This window comes from Ananas comosus, linkage group 14 (assembly GCF_001540865.1).
Source record: "Ananas comosus cultivar F153 linkage group 14, ASM154086v1, whole genome shotgun sequence".
NCBI lineage: Eukaryota > Viridiplantae > Streptophyta > Magnoliopsida > Poales > Bromeliaceae > Ananas > Ananas comosus.
The window spans coordinates 2,288,704-2,302,994 of NC_033634.1; the positions used below are offsets into that span (position 1 = coordinate 2,288,704).

At 36.1% G+C, this 14,291-nt stretch overlaps 1 protein-coding gene across 1 annotated transcript; it reads right to left on the bottom strand.

The window, feature by feature from the left end:
• On the bottom strand, positions 1,740–5,954 carry LOC109720479 (HSP-interacting protein). Its single transcript, XM_020247627.1, has 3 exons — positions 3,527–5,954; positions 2,815–3,045; positions 1,740–2,066 (listed from the first exon to the last, which is right to left on the bottom strand). The coding sequence occupies exons 1-2, from the start codon at positions 5,409–5,411 to the stop codon at positions 2,897–2,899; spliced, it is 2,034 nt and encodes a 677-aa protein (XP_020103216.1). The 5' UTR covers positions 5,412–5,954; the 3' UTR covers positions 1,740–2,066; positions 2,815–2,896.

The window sequence follows — 14,291 nt, forward strand, 5'->3', positions numbered from 1 at the left end:
AGAATAACGTTGTAACGTAAACAAGGTTTTAGTTAACTCCAAAGTTTATAACCAAACTACTCGATAAGAGATAAGTTTAACTCCAGAGTAAAAAAAATTAGAAAAATGAGCGCGGAGGAAAAAGACTCGGCTTAAGTAAAGAAATTCTAACCACGGGTTATCTGTAAAAAATAACCGTTTATTTTGACGGTTTAATTCAACATTTATTAGATTTTTTCGCATTCTTGTTTATTTTTATTAATGTCATCATAGTGTACGCCACTTAGTGCCTAGTAGAGATCACATTCACTATTTCTCGAACTAGAAATTTTATATCAATAAAATATAAACGTTACTTCAAATAAAAATTTTATTTACTTGTTTTTATTATTGTACAACCCCTAGTGTTTCTCGAACATATATATATATATATATATATATCTCATCTCGATGATATGAGAATACTCATAACCCGGGAAGCATGAGTATTCAACAAAAGCTAACATCCCGAAGGCTTAGCTGCTAGGTGAGGCAATTTATACTATATCTCGTAGACTTTGAAAATTTTTTATTTAAAGCATTAAAAAGCTTTAGTATTATTTCAAGTAGTTTGCCCGTATTTTATTTGCCAGTTTTAGCTTGTTGCAGGATTTTTACCTAGGCTAGTTTTAGCTTGCTGCGGGATTTTTATCTATTAGCCTAGGGAATTAAATTCTAGCCTCAATAACTAGAAATAGATCCGTCACTTATCTTAAAAGATATTTTTTACGTTGGATAAGGCTAAGAAAATATGGCAATTTGATCGTTCATGGAGTATGGCCGGCAATTTTTAACAGTTAAAACATTCGAAAACTAGCATTCCGTTTACTACAGCTTTTTAATACTTTAAATTAAAAATCTTCAAAATTTATGACATCTATTCTAAATTACCACACCTAACAGCTAAGCCTTCGAGATAGTATTTTTTGTTGAATACTCATGCTCTTGCTAGCATGAGTATTATTATATCATCCGCCTGAGATATATATATATATATCTCTCTCTTAAATCGATCTTATGAAAATCTTTGTGGTTGGGGAACTACGAAGATTAAAAGATCAGGAAACTAGATGAGGTACTAATGATTATCGGAAACCTAGTTTGCGATGAGGTGGATGGTGGTAGTAGAGTTGGAGTGTAGAGAGGTAGGTTACCGATTTTTGAGTTTTTGTGATGGAAGAACCACGAAAACTCGCATTAGATCGAGTTGATATATATATATATATATATATATATATCAATTCAAATTTAAAAGTATTGGTTATGGACAACTTTTTTTTTTTTTCTCAAAAAATAAATGACAACAATGAAAAAACAAAATACACAAAGTTTTACCAGCAGTTCTAGGTCACATGCCAATGTAGAAATAAATTTGAATGTGACATTATTTTTACTATTATTATTTTCCTCTTAAATCATTACCATAGAATATTCCTGAGATATATGATCCAACTATCTAAACTTTAAAAATTTTCTAATTTTGTTATCTAATTGATTTAAACCATTTAATAGCTCGTACTTCAAAATTAGAAGTTGATTACCAAAATCAGAATTTTAAAGAGTTAGATACTTTAAATCAAACAAATCAAAGTTCTGATAAGCTCTATACATTTTTGCCTAGTTAAAATTAAACACCTGTTAAATCAAATATTAATTATCTATGTTCATCATCACAACCAGTTTAACAAGAAATATTATGCTCTACTAGCAAACCCCAAGCATTTAAAATCATCACACATTACAATCTTACAAGTTTTTACAAAGTACATAACTTTGAGACATTACAAACATGTAGAGTATTTAAAATAACAAAAAAATACAAGCACTCTTTCCAAAAACACCTACACAATAATAAAATCAAATGATATGAGATATAAGATTTGCTTTTCTATGTCACCAGCAAACATGAAAAAAAAAAGAAGAAGCAGAATCTACAATCCTGTTTGAAGAATGGTTTCTATAAAAAGTTCTGTAGTCGTAAAAATCATCAAATCCTTTTTCTGTATAAGAATGAAACAATCCCAAAGTACCACCCAAGCGCAAATAATCTGTAGAGAAATATAGAGAGAGTTAGAATTACAACAAAATGAGAGTTTTCACTAATATCAAGGCATTTTGATAAGATAAACCAATCCTACATGAAACAATAGTCAAATTGTCCTTCTTTGTAAACAGAAATACAAGTAAAAACAACAAGAAAAAAAACTATTTTGATTAGTGAAAAGATGCTTTTAAAAGAAAAAAAATTCTAGACAAAAACTAGAATATAGAGCACATTAGATGAAGTAACTTACAAGAAAGTCGGCATAATTTTGAGTGGACTATGAGTAATAACATGAAGTTATCAAATAACATGAATTGTTCATTTCACTTTTGATCCTATTCATGAACATACTCTCTGAACGAATATTTCAACACATTCTAGTCCATTCTAATTCTATGTCCATAGTTCAGGAGACCACCGGAATTAACAGCCAAATCTTCCTAAAATTAACAACCAGGTTGATTACTTCCTGAGGGATTTGTATGGCAGTATGGCACATTGAAGAGAACTAAAATTTATGATGCAAGAAAAGTACAACAATCTGTAGTATCATATTCATTGAATCATATAAATGTGTGTAATACAAAAGAACTAATTTGCCCAAAACATGATGACAATCCTCAAGATCTAATAGTCATATGCAATAATGCGGCAAAGGTACTGAGAAGCTAAACACCTCAACAGTTTGCACCAAGTAAATGAAAAACAGTCCACTTAACACAATAATAATCAATGCATAGGCATCGAGTTACCTATTTCACTATGAATATATGCCTTCATTTCGTTGACGCCTATCAACTCTGCTTTGTTGCTGTCGGTAATAACTTGACTGCACTACATATGCTCTAGTACATGATGCAACTTTGGGGCTCTCCTCCTGAACAACGGCTCAAGACGGAAAGATGAAACACCACTGATCCACCTTTTAGCATCATACATCTCATTCCATGCCTGCACTATCTCATCAATATTAAAGCCCAAGCCTACAAAACAAAGAAAATCTCCAAGTCAGTGCCGCACAAAATGCGTTCCAGGTACCGCATGCTTGACTACTAGTACTTCTAGCTTACCGCGCTCATCCCAATTATGCTTATTAGTGCTAAAACTTGCCTCAATCATATAAACAGTGGTTGTATCATTATCATTTTGAAGTTTGATAGAGTATTACAAGAAAAGCATATCCGCACAAGTGCAAGCATTACTAACAATAAGTAGAAAAGCAGAAGAATAATCTTGCAATACACTTCAATTAGTACATACAGCAAGTTCTCAACAAAAACTAGCAGATAACAAACAGATATAAGTATGATTAGAACTTAATGGCAGCAATATCATAAGCATACGAAACATAGTATAATTCAATCACAGCATGCATTCTCAAACTGCATTATTAGGCAGTTGTTATGTTAGTAAAAAATCAGAAGGCTATTAGACACTAGATTATGGAGAAAAAAAATTGCTTACCTTCTTGGGCAGTTTCATTAGCACAGTGGTTCTTTATCATCACAGCAATGTCAATTGGGGAAGTCCCAGCAAGTTTAAACTTCTCAACAGCGGCCATGAGACACTCCTCCCAAATAGGAAGCCCTAACTTAAATTCCACTACCGACCTCTCATAAAGCATGGTACCCCACAAAATATTTATCTGTGACTTCATATTGGAAGCCTGTTCAGCCGCTTCATCTTTGGATATCTCATTAAAGTATCCTTCCAATCCCATCTTCTGCAACAGTAGAGCTTCTTTATTAGGTTTAGACAATTCTTTGATCCGCTTCTCTTCCATCTCCTCCCACATCTCCATCCCTCTCTCCATATTATCCTCGGAACTATCAAACAGTTCCAACACCTCAGACGATGGCCAGGTCTCTAAGTCTACTTTAGATCCGATGGCATAGTACCAAGAAAGCCTTGCCTGATCAAACTTTTGCTGCCCGAGTGCAAGAAGTCCTTCGTAGAAGTCCGGTTTGATCTTCAAAGCTTCCTCGTATCTCTTTCCTGCTTTTATATATTCTGCCCGGGCCCATTCATAAGCACCCTTGACCTGGTCAAGTATTGATTCATTCGAAGCATCTTCCGATAAGAACAATCTCTTCCTAGCTCGAGACATATGAACATTACCCCAATTGAACAAGGCCAACGCCGCCATCTCCTGAAATTTCTCCTCGGAAATTTGAAATATTTCCTGGGCTTCTTCGCTTGTTATAGTGTCTTCCATTGCTTCAGCGTACAACTTCATGCCGATCTCGTGAAGATCCAGACACCCATCAGAATCGAAACCCACATGGTTTTTAAATAGCCTAGCAAACTGCACGATCCAGTGGTCTATATAGTTGGAAGAGTTTCGGCCCTCGTCATGCTTACTGCTCCCATATTCTGATATGCCGTTATGACTTCTATCTAGCCCTTGAACCGAAGAACCGTTATTAACCTCCTCGAAAAGAGGTTCCTGCTCGGGATTGACTTCTACAACGTGCAGCCTAAGCGAACCTTGAGGGTCAGCCGATTCCGCAGCCCAGCTGAGCTCTTCGGTCGTAGTGATTGTGACCAAGTCACCCTCTTTATCCTTGTACTTAACAAGCATCGCCTTCAAGCCTGGAAACTTGTTAAGAACGATCTCTCTCAACTGCAACATGGTACAATTAGCTGGTATTTGGGCCCATCTTATGTCCTCTCCAAACACTAATTTCACAACTTTCGTGGGTTCCTCCTTAACTTCGCTATTCTTCTCCTCCTTGACAACCACCTTTTCTTCAGATTTCGGAGTCCTCTTCCTCCTAGTCTTCTCCTTCACCACGACAGGTTCTGGAGGCGAGACAACTTCCTTGTCATCCAACTTGATGCCTTTCTTCTCCATCGCCTTCTTAACCCTCTCAGAAATCTCCATCGCGGTGAGATTGTTCGGCTCCGAATGCACTACCGTATCAACATCTCTCCACGCCAAATCCAATCGGTTCAAGGCCTCGAAACACTTGGCCCGCTTTAAAAGAGCTTTACTGTACTTAGGCGAGACCTCGAGGGCCATATTGCATTCGTTGATTGCTTTATAGTATTCCTCGGGCCTCATCTGCATGTAGCAAGCCGCGATATTGCTGTGGAGGTACGCAACATCGATGTGGTTCTTGGGGAGAAGCTTAATAGCTTTATCATACTTGAGAATGGCCCCTTCGTAATCCCTCCTCTGGAACAGCTTATTCCCTTCTTCTTTCAATTCATGAGCCATTTCGATGAAGATCGTCATGTCCTCATCGAAGACTCTCGGGCTGTGCTCGCCGGATCTACTATTCCTGGAGTTCGTCTCGCTCAATCTGCCTCCGGAAAGCTTCTTCTTCTTTCCCGAAGGCTTACCCATTATCCAATTATAACCCTAGCTCCCTCTCTCAAACCAAGCACTCCAAGTGTTCGAAGAAATGCTCCGACCAAATAGAAATTTGGGGATTGGTGGGAATAACAAGTTTTCTATCAAACCAAGCTAGCTAGAAAAACCCCAAATCCCGCATCAAAATCCCTCCTTCCCCCACTTCCTGACACACCAGAAACACCTCGGAGATTCCCCAACAACCAAACAAACCTAATCTCGCATCCAAAAATCCAACTTTTCCCACACAAATCCACGAAATTAACCAGGAATCGCCCAAATCTGGGAGGGAAAAGGGACTTATCTGCGCGTTCGCCTCCTCCCCAAACGGCTCAGGGATCGCAAAAACTCCACCAAAACAAACGCGAAATTCCAATCAGACCTAGGGTTCTTCCTCACCTTTCTCGATCGAAATCGCAAGCTCCCGACAACGGAGTTCCAAATCGAGGGGAATAGGGAAATTGTATGGAATCCGAGAGGAAGAACACGAGGAAAAGAGCCCTAGTTGTCGGTTCCCTTTATCGAGCAATGTGGCTATCCTTCGCGGCCTCTCGATCCGCGATGCCGATCACCTCACATGGCGACACACGACCCGGATCCAACGGCTCTCATTCGCCCGAGCATTTTTTTAATTTCGAAATTTAATCTATTCCACTGCACCCGGTGTACCCTACAATTATGAACCGCGAAGCCTAATTTATTCACTTTACTGTTTTTCGAAGAAAAATTTTAATTTAATAATTGATAAGAAATAAATGCTTAATTTTTTTTTTCGATATGGACTCTTTTAGGATGTAATTAAAAAATTGCGGTGCACGGTGAACCCGGTGCACGCAGAAGGCCGTTTGCTTTTAGGTCATGGTGCTTCGCGAAGAAGCCACGAAAAGGTGCGATTCTCTAATCACGGCATCGACATGCGTTGAAGAAAAGATCGTGGACCCATCTCACCATAAAATCAATCGTAGACCAACAATATTGTACCTCGAATTTTAATCCTAGCCGTCCTACATTTATTTTTTTAATGCCTTAGCGGTTTGGATTCGAAACTAGGCATCGGTCTACATGCTTACGTGGTGCACTCGGCCCAGTTAATAATGCTTTCCCACTCGGGGATCAAAAAGGAGCCGTGACCGTCCCAATTTGTGCGCTGTTTAATGCGATTATTATTAAATTCAACATGTGTTTTAATTAAATAATAAATATTCGCAAATGGTCCTCGAAATGTACACCAAAATGGAAATTTGAAGAGTTGGGGTAGCGTAGGGGAATTTATCCGGTCAGCTTTATTTGTGAGGTTTAATGGTGGGGCCCGCAACAGCTTCCTTGGTCTCCAAGTTCTCCGGGGGGTGTGTCGCAAAATTTCAAGGAGTAAAGGCAAAGAAAGAAAAAAAGGGTCACAACCCTTTTTATTAAAATAATATATTTAATTTTATTTGATTATTTGTTCATTTTTTATTCACCTTTGACTAGTTGGGAAGTGTGGGTTGACCCAATATTAGGCGTTTTTACTCCTTGTCTAAAGCATATATGTTTTTTCTAAAAGTAAATTGCCACTAATATTAGGGACGATTGGTAGAAAAATGCTTTTTATAGGAGTAATGAAAAGGATGTTTTACAATGAAATATAAATAAGTCATCCTAAACATAAAATGCATACATTAATCCAACATAACATAATATATATATAGGTCATGACTACTATACTATTATGAGTATTAGAGCCCTCGTACTCATAAGCTGTTTTCAATGATGGAGCTTTCAAATCGACGATCCACTCAGTTAAATATAATCTAGAGTATTTGAAACTTCTAAAAAATAAATTTCGTAAATTTTCGAAATCATAATAAAGTCCATCAAGTGGGCATAAAATGAACGGTCAAAATCGAACGATGTCCTAGAAAAGGATGATCAGATCCTTCAATTCAAGATCGGAGTTATTGATCTTTATCTATGTAGTGAATAGAATTTTTTATAAAAAATTCAACAAATTCTGATTCTTTTACACCGTTAAACTAGCAAGCATCCCATACCGGCCGTTAAAAATTGTCAAATTTGCGACCTCCTGATCGTGAGGTAAATGATGTCGAAAAATTATAAAATTTGATTTCTAGAGTTTTAAATGCTGTAAATAACGTTTAACGGTGTGGATCGTCGATTCAGAAGCTCTATCATCGAAAACAACTTATAAGTACGAGGGCGATCATACTCATAATAGTATAGTAGCCGAACTCTATATATAGAGTAGGGCTAGAATACTTGTAAAAGTATCATGGGGGTGATACTTGTGTGTTTTTAGTCCTTGGATGGAGAGATGTGGGGTTGAGATGATGGTGGTAGGTGGTGGTAGGTGGTGGTAGGTGGAATAGCGTTTAATCCAAGGGCTATTAATAATCAAAAAGTAGATCCAATGGCTTAAAACCTAATAGCACCATGATGGTGATACTTGTAAAAGTATCATAGCTCAACTCCTATATATATATATATATATATATAGTCCGGCTGGGGTACTATCGATAGCACTAAGGATTTGATGCTATCGAGTTTTTCACCGTTAGATTTAACCCTTTAATTATTTTTACCCGTTAGATTATACTATTCAACCAACCACTCACTCAACCATAGGGGGCCCACATCATCCTAATCACTCATTTCTCAATCCAAGAACTAAAAAATCAATAGCACCAATAGTTTGGTGCTGTTGATAATATTCCATCCTAGTTCTATATAGCTTGGTGCTATTGATAGTATTTCAGCCTATATATATATATATATATATATATATATATATGTATGTTTTTAACTAAAATTTTCGATCAAAAATATTAATCTTACAATAAATAGTATAAATTTTTTTATTAAATTTTTATTTGATTTGAATATTTTTATACTGTTAAACTTGCAAACAGTATATTTCAACCATTAAACTTTATTGATTTTGAATTATTTCTATCGCTAAGTAAATGATATAAAAAAAATCACAAAATTTATTTTCTAAATAGTTCAAATACGTTAGATCAAGTATAACGAAGTCGATTGTCGATTCGGAAGCTCCATCGTCAAACATGGCTTAGGAGCATGAAGGCCTCCGTACTCCTAATAGTATACAAGACCTACTACATATATATACAAGAAAAAAAGAAATAAAAAATATTTTATTGCTTTTTATAAATAATAGGGTAAACTTTAAATACCACACCTGTAGTTTTGTATTTTCTCACTTTAGTAACCTGTGGTTTAAAGTGTAGCAATTTAGTATCCTGTGTTTTTTTTTTTTTTTTTTTTTTTTTTTTTTTTTTTTGTTTTTTTTTTTTTTTTTTTGTTTACATGGAGGAGTTGGCGCTGCGTTTCCCAGAACGCTTTGCGCTCGGCGTCGTTTCCGATCGACCCTTCTCCTTCGCCCTCGCCGTCGCTCTCGGGATTCGCGTTTCCCTCGATCTCCTCGAAGAACCCCACTACCAGATCCGAGAGGCTCCCTCGGCTGCTTAACGACGTTTCCCTCACCGTTTCCGTACCCATCTCCTCCTCTGGCCCCGTTTCCCCCCTCCGTTTCCGGCTCTCACTTGTGTTTGTGGTACAATTTTCGCCCATATCCCCCCGTTCCCCCCTTTTATACGCCGCTTAGATGGGAGTAGTTATTGCTTGCGCCGGGTGCATGAGTGCATCGCGTGCACCGCATCTCAAAAATCCTAGGACAAAGATGTCAAAATCAAATTTTAACTTATTAGCTGTGCTTAATCTTCCCTAAAGTACATACTTATGAAAAATCACAAATTTTGTCACCACATATTTTTGCAAATTGCAATTGATTTTTCCATGTATTTGATGCATCATGAGCTTCAAATACATTATTTCTAATGTATAGACCTCATGGACAGTGTACATCATATTTATAGAAATAGATCTTAATTTTTTCGCTGTCACAAGCACAATATATAAACAAGTAATTGTAACTAATTTAATTTTTTGATTTAAAGATATTAATTATCGAATATTTAGGGAGGAGCATGAAGCTTACATATACACCGGGCGCAGGTCAGAATTTCTCGTGGGTGGGTCCCACGGGGTGCTAGATTGATTAAGCATCCGAACGAGGCGCCGCGAAGAATCGCGCGACAGCTCAGCAAACGGTCGACGTGGCGTTTGGGCAGTGGACGGGCCCGGAGGGTGGGGCCCGCTCTTGGGTTGGTGGCGGCTGAGGAGAATCGGGCGAGTTCAAACACCGAGGCACAACGCGGATCCACGTCGACGTACGCCGCGTCCGGTTGCGCAATTATTTTCTGGGCCCCATTTTCTTGGGCTCAATTTTATCCGCTCCGCCTATTCTTACGCTCGCTCTCGGATATGCTCTGAATCTGACCCAATAACACGGCACTAGAGCCGTCAACGAGCCGAACATGAGCATCTTAGCGTAGGGGAACGATTTACAATTAGCCGACTCCAACACCGTGGCACGGTGCGGATCCACATCGACGCTGATCCATTGGGTCCCACTCTTCTGGGCCCGATTTTATCTGTTCAGCCTATTATTACGCTCACTCGCGGATGCGCTCTGCGTCGAATACTGCCACAAACACGAAATTAGGGTTATCAACGAGCCGAACATAAGCGAATTGGAGCCAGTGCCGCAGGGGTGGAAGAGAATTGGGCGAGTTCAAATACCGGGGCACAGCGTGGATCCACGTCAACGTACAAACCCATCCATTCGCATGATTATTATCCATTGGGCCCCACTTTTTTGGAGGCCATTTTATTCACTCGGCCCACTATTACGCTCCTCGCGGATATGCTCCACATAGAACGCCGCCACAAACATGAAACTGGGATTGCCGATGAGCCGAACATGAGTGAGTTAGGATCAGCTCGTAGGTTTAGGTGTGGAATGAGAAGAATTGGCAGAGTTCAAATGCCGGGGCACAGCGCGGATCCACGTCAACGTACACTCTTGAGCTGTCGCGCAATTATTGTTCCTTGGGCCCCACTTATTTGGGCCCGGTTTTATCCGCTCGGCCCATTGTTATGCTCACTCGGATACAATCCGCCACAAACACCTGGAATGTGAGAGATTAATTGCATGCACCTGGTTCATTATACACCATGATCATAAAGCTTTAAAACTCAAAACTAGAGAAATAACCTTTATGGATCGGTATTAAACGCGCATCCCAAAAATGTCAACATCAGAAACATGTTCGACACTGACACGCGAGGTTGATAGAAGTGTCCGTAATACGTACATAGGTTATGACTCAGAATGATTTGATTATTTTCTTTGAATTTGGAATTGAAAATTATATGGACGTTATTTTATTTTATTTTTACATATTATGACGGTGGATATTGGAACAAGTCGAGTGACCAGGATTGAGCACTATATTATGATGGGGTTGTACATCATATTAAGAATATATAAGTCAATTTTTCCAATATGTAGCATATGACCTATGTGAATAAATAAATATTTATTCAGCGTATTTTATATAACAATTATAATTAATTGACTGTTCTAACATAGAAGGTAAAGAATTTGATGATTGATACTCAAAATTTTAAATTTTAAATTTAATTATTTTATATTTTTAACTAAATTTATTAAAAAAAAATGAAGCGAGTAATATATACATTTCTGTCCAAAAAAAAATGTACTTGGTTGCCATTGTAAATTAATGAAGAGTATGAAAAGATTAAAATAAAAATTATGATTCTCAAATTGTACTATTTTGAAAATCATGATTCTGTCTTATAATGGACAAAAATTAAACAATTGTATTATTTTGAAAATCATAATTTTGTCCTAGAATTAATGGACAAAAATTAAACACACATCATATTGTATGATTTGTTTTTATTTTTCAAAATTTTGAACCGATAAGCGTGGACAATTTAATTAATTAGTAAATTCCAACTCCTTCGAAAACGATGAGATGAAAATAATATGAAAATAGGTTCATACCTATAGACCTACGAGAAAAACCAGTGGGTTCTAAAAATAAAATAAAATTAGAATGCACCAGTTATATATGGTATTTTCAACTAATAAAATTGTAAAAAAATATTTTTGCTATACTTTTTTCTTGAACAAAAATAAATAATTAACTTGTTATTGATGATATAATATAAGTGTGATACAATATACTTTCTGGTGTGCTCAGACACGGTCCTTGCAAAGAAATTTCTAAAACATGTGTATTACATGTAACCTTAATAAAATAAAATGAAATAAGATGTATATATCACATGATGAATAAAGCCAAAGATTTGTCTTTGCGACATTTAATTAAGATAGAGATACACTAGCAGAAAACTATAGGGAGGTTGCCATTCTTATCACTAATGTCACCTCAAAAAATAAATAAATAAATATATACTATTTAGGTGATTTACTTAGTATTTTAATATATTCAACCTATAAGAATAAGCCTATTGATTTGAACCCAGTAATACATATTACTCATAGTTTTCTAATTGTGAGTTTAAATTTAAATAATTTGGTAATGAAGACTAAGCAATTTGTGTTCGCAATTGGGTAGGAAAAAAAAAGATTCTTATTATTTTTTAGAAATAATAATTCTAGATAAGTGATTATCACTACCCACGGGACTTGAAAATTTTGCAAAATTCGAGAACATCTAGCTAATAGGTTCGTAGGATTTTTGTGGGGCTCATTAGCAAGAGAATACAAATACGTTATCTATATCAAAATAAATAAATAAATTTTATCATACAGTTCAATAGATATTTTTTTTCTCAATTAAAGTTACTGATTACATAGCTGTTTTGATCGTATATACCGTATATACTCTTATATGAAGTTTTAAAATACATAAGTTTTTCTAAATTTGAATCGAAGGTAACTAAGTTTACTTACTATTCAATCCTTATACTTAATTATAAAATTTGGAAGAGAAATATAAATATATATATATATATATATATAGAGTTGAGCTAGAATACTATNGAATTCAAAAGTATAAATATTCAATATTTTCATCTAAATTAATATTTTGATTAAAATATTAAAAAATTATAAAAATAATTATACTAAAGTAAATATTTAAATTTTTAAAAAATAAATAATTTTGTATTATTTTTTTTTTTTTTTAAAAAGAGAGAGATTTTGGTCCAATGGACCGCATGGCCCAAGGCAGTAGGCCCCAAGGCAGTAGCCTTGGGGCCGTGGGGGTCCGGGCTGTGCTTGTCCAGTTGGCACGGCTCAAACGGGCCGTGTCGCCCGTCTTCCCTCGACCCGACACAGCCCAGACCCGTTTCAGACCGTGCCGTGCCGGATCGTCGAGCTCCAAAGAAGAGGCCCAGCACGGCCTAAAGCATCAGGCCAGGCCGACTCAACACAGATGCTACACTACCCGTGTCATGCTGTACCTTACCTGAGGCCGTGGCGGGCCGGGCCCGGCGGGCAGGTTTTACGCTCCTACTGTGGATTAAATTGAAGTGCGAGATGATTCGATTTAGAAGGCGTGTTTCAAACGCAAAGGAAATGCCCAAATCACCACGCACAAAGCCTTGTTACGAGCGACACGTGGCAGTTAAACTTCGGGAATTATTATTACCCGTTAGATTAAGATAGCGCGCAGCATCTAAAGTCATTGCACGAATCTTAGTGCAAGTGAGGCAACACCGGATCAAATCCTCGTTAAGTTGTCTCCGCAGAACGTCGCGTTCGCTTATCCTATCCCACCACGGTAAACAATGTGCTTGGACCCGGTCCACCACATCACTTATTAAGTCTTTTTATAATTTAAAAATTAAAACCTTTTTAAAAACATAAGAAATTTAAGTAGCAATATCTCTTATAGAAAAACTTGTATTTTCTTTTGAGGTATAGGTCAAGAATTTAAATTTACTAAAAAAAAAAATCTAAAGCCTTATAAAATGCAAAATAAAGTTAATACTCCATACTGCTTTAATTAAAAGTTATTTATTAATTAAAAATTTTATCATATTACATTTATGAAAATTTATCCTTTCTAAAACAAGCGGTTCTAATAATGTAAATATAAAATAAATAATCAAGACTAAATGAAAGTTTATTATTAATCAAAACTTTTATCACTTCACATTTTATGAAAAAATATCTATTCTAAAACAAGTAGTTTTAACAATATATTTATACTATATATAAAATGAATATAAAATTTTGAGTTGAAAGACTGAATTCTAGATAGAATAAAAAAATATTCAAAGTATATTAAAAAATAAATAATTAACTAACTAAAAATAAATTAGATTTGAAATGTAAATTAGTTAAAAAATAAACTCAAGCAATCAATAACCATTTATATTCAACATACAACTTCAAAATCATTGTACAACTTCAAAATCAATAACCATTTATATTCAACATACAACTTCAAAATATAATGTGATCGCAAGCCCAATATTTATATGTATGCAATAATGTAGTAAATATAAGATAAAATAGCATAAAAAATTTTATTTTTGTAAATAATAGTGTTTGATTAGATGAGCAGGGCTACTGTGTTTTTAAGAGCACGGCAACTTTTGTGCTCCTAATTTTCTAACCACCCATCAAATTTGATTAATAGTTAGAATAAAAGAGAAAAAAGATATTAGAGAGCAATTTAAGAAAAAGATAAATTGATATACTCAATTTCTCACCAATATCTCTTCTTTTTTTATTCTAACCATCAATCAAACTTGATGGATGGTTAGAAAGTTATGAGCACAAGGGATGCTGTGCTCCTAGTAGCACAGTAGCCTAGCTTCCATTAGATTACATACTATTATAATTCTATGCAGAAACCGAGATGAATTATCGGGCGGTCCACGGATGATGTGGTGAACAGGGTCCAGGCGATACGTTCATCACCACTACCGCTGCAGCGTTGCTCCCTTTTA

Excerpts from the sequence above, each read along its gene's own strand:
- LOC109720479 (XM_020247627.1), bottom strand. The coding sequence starts at position 5,411 with ATGGGTAAGCCTTCGGGAAAGAAGAAGAAGCTTTCCGGAGGCAGATTG. Across the intron at positions 3,046-3,526 it reads TAATGAAACTGCCCAAGAAG|GCTTGGGCTTTAATATTGAT; the intron begins GTAAGCAATTTT and ends TTTGTTTTGTAG.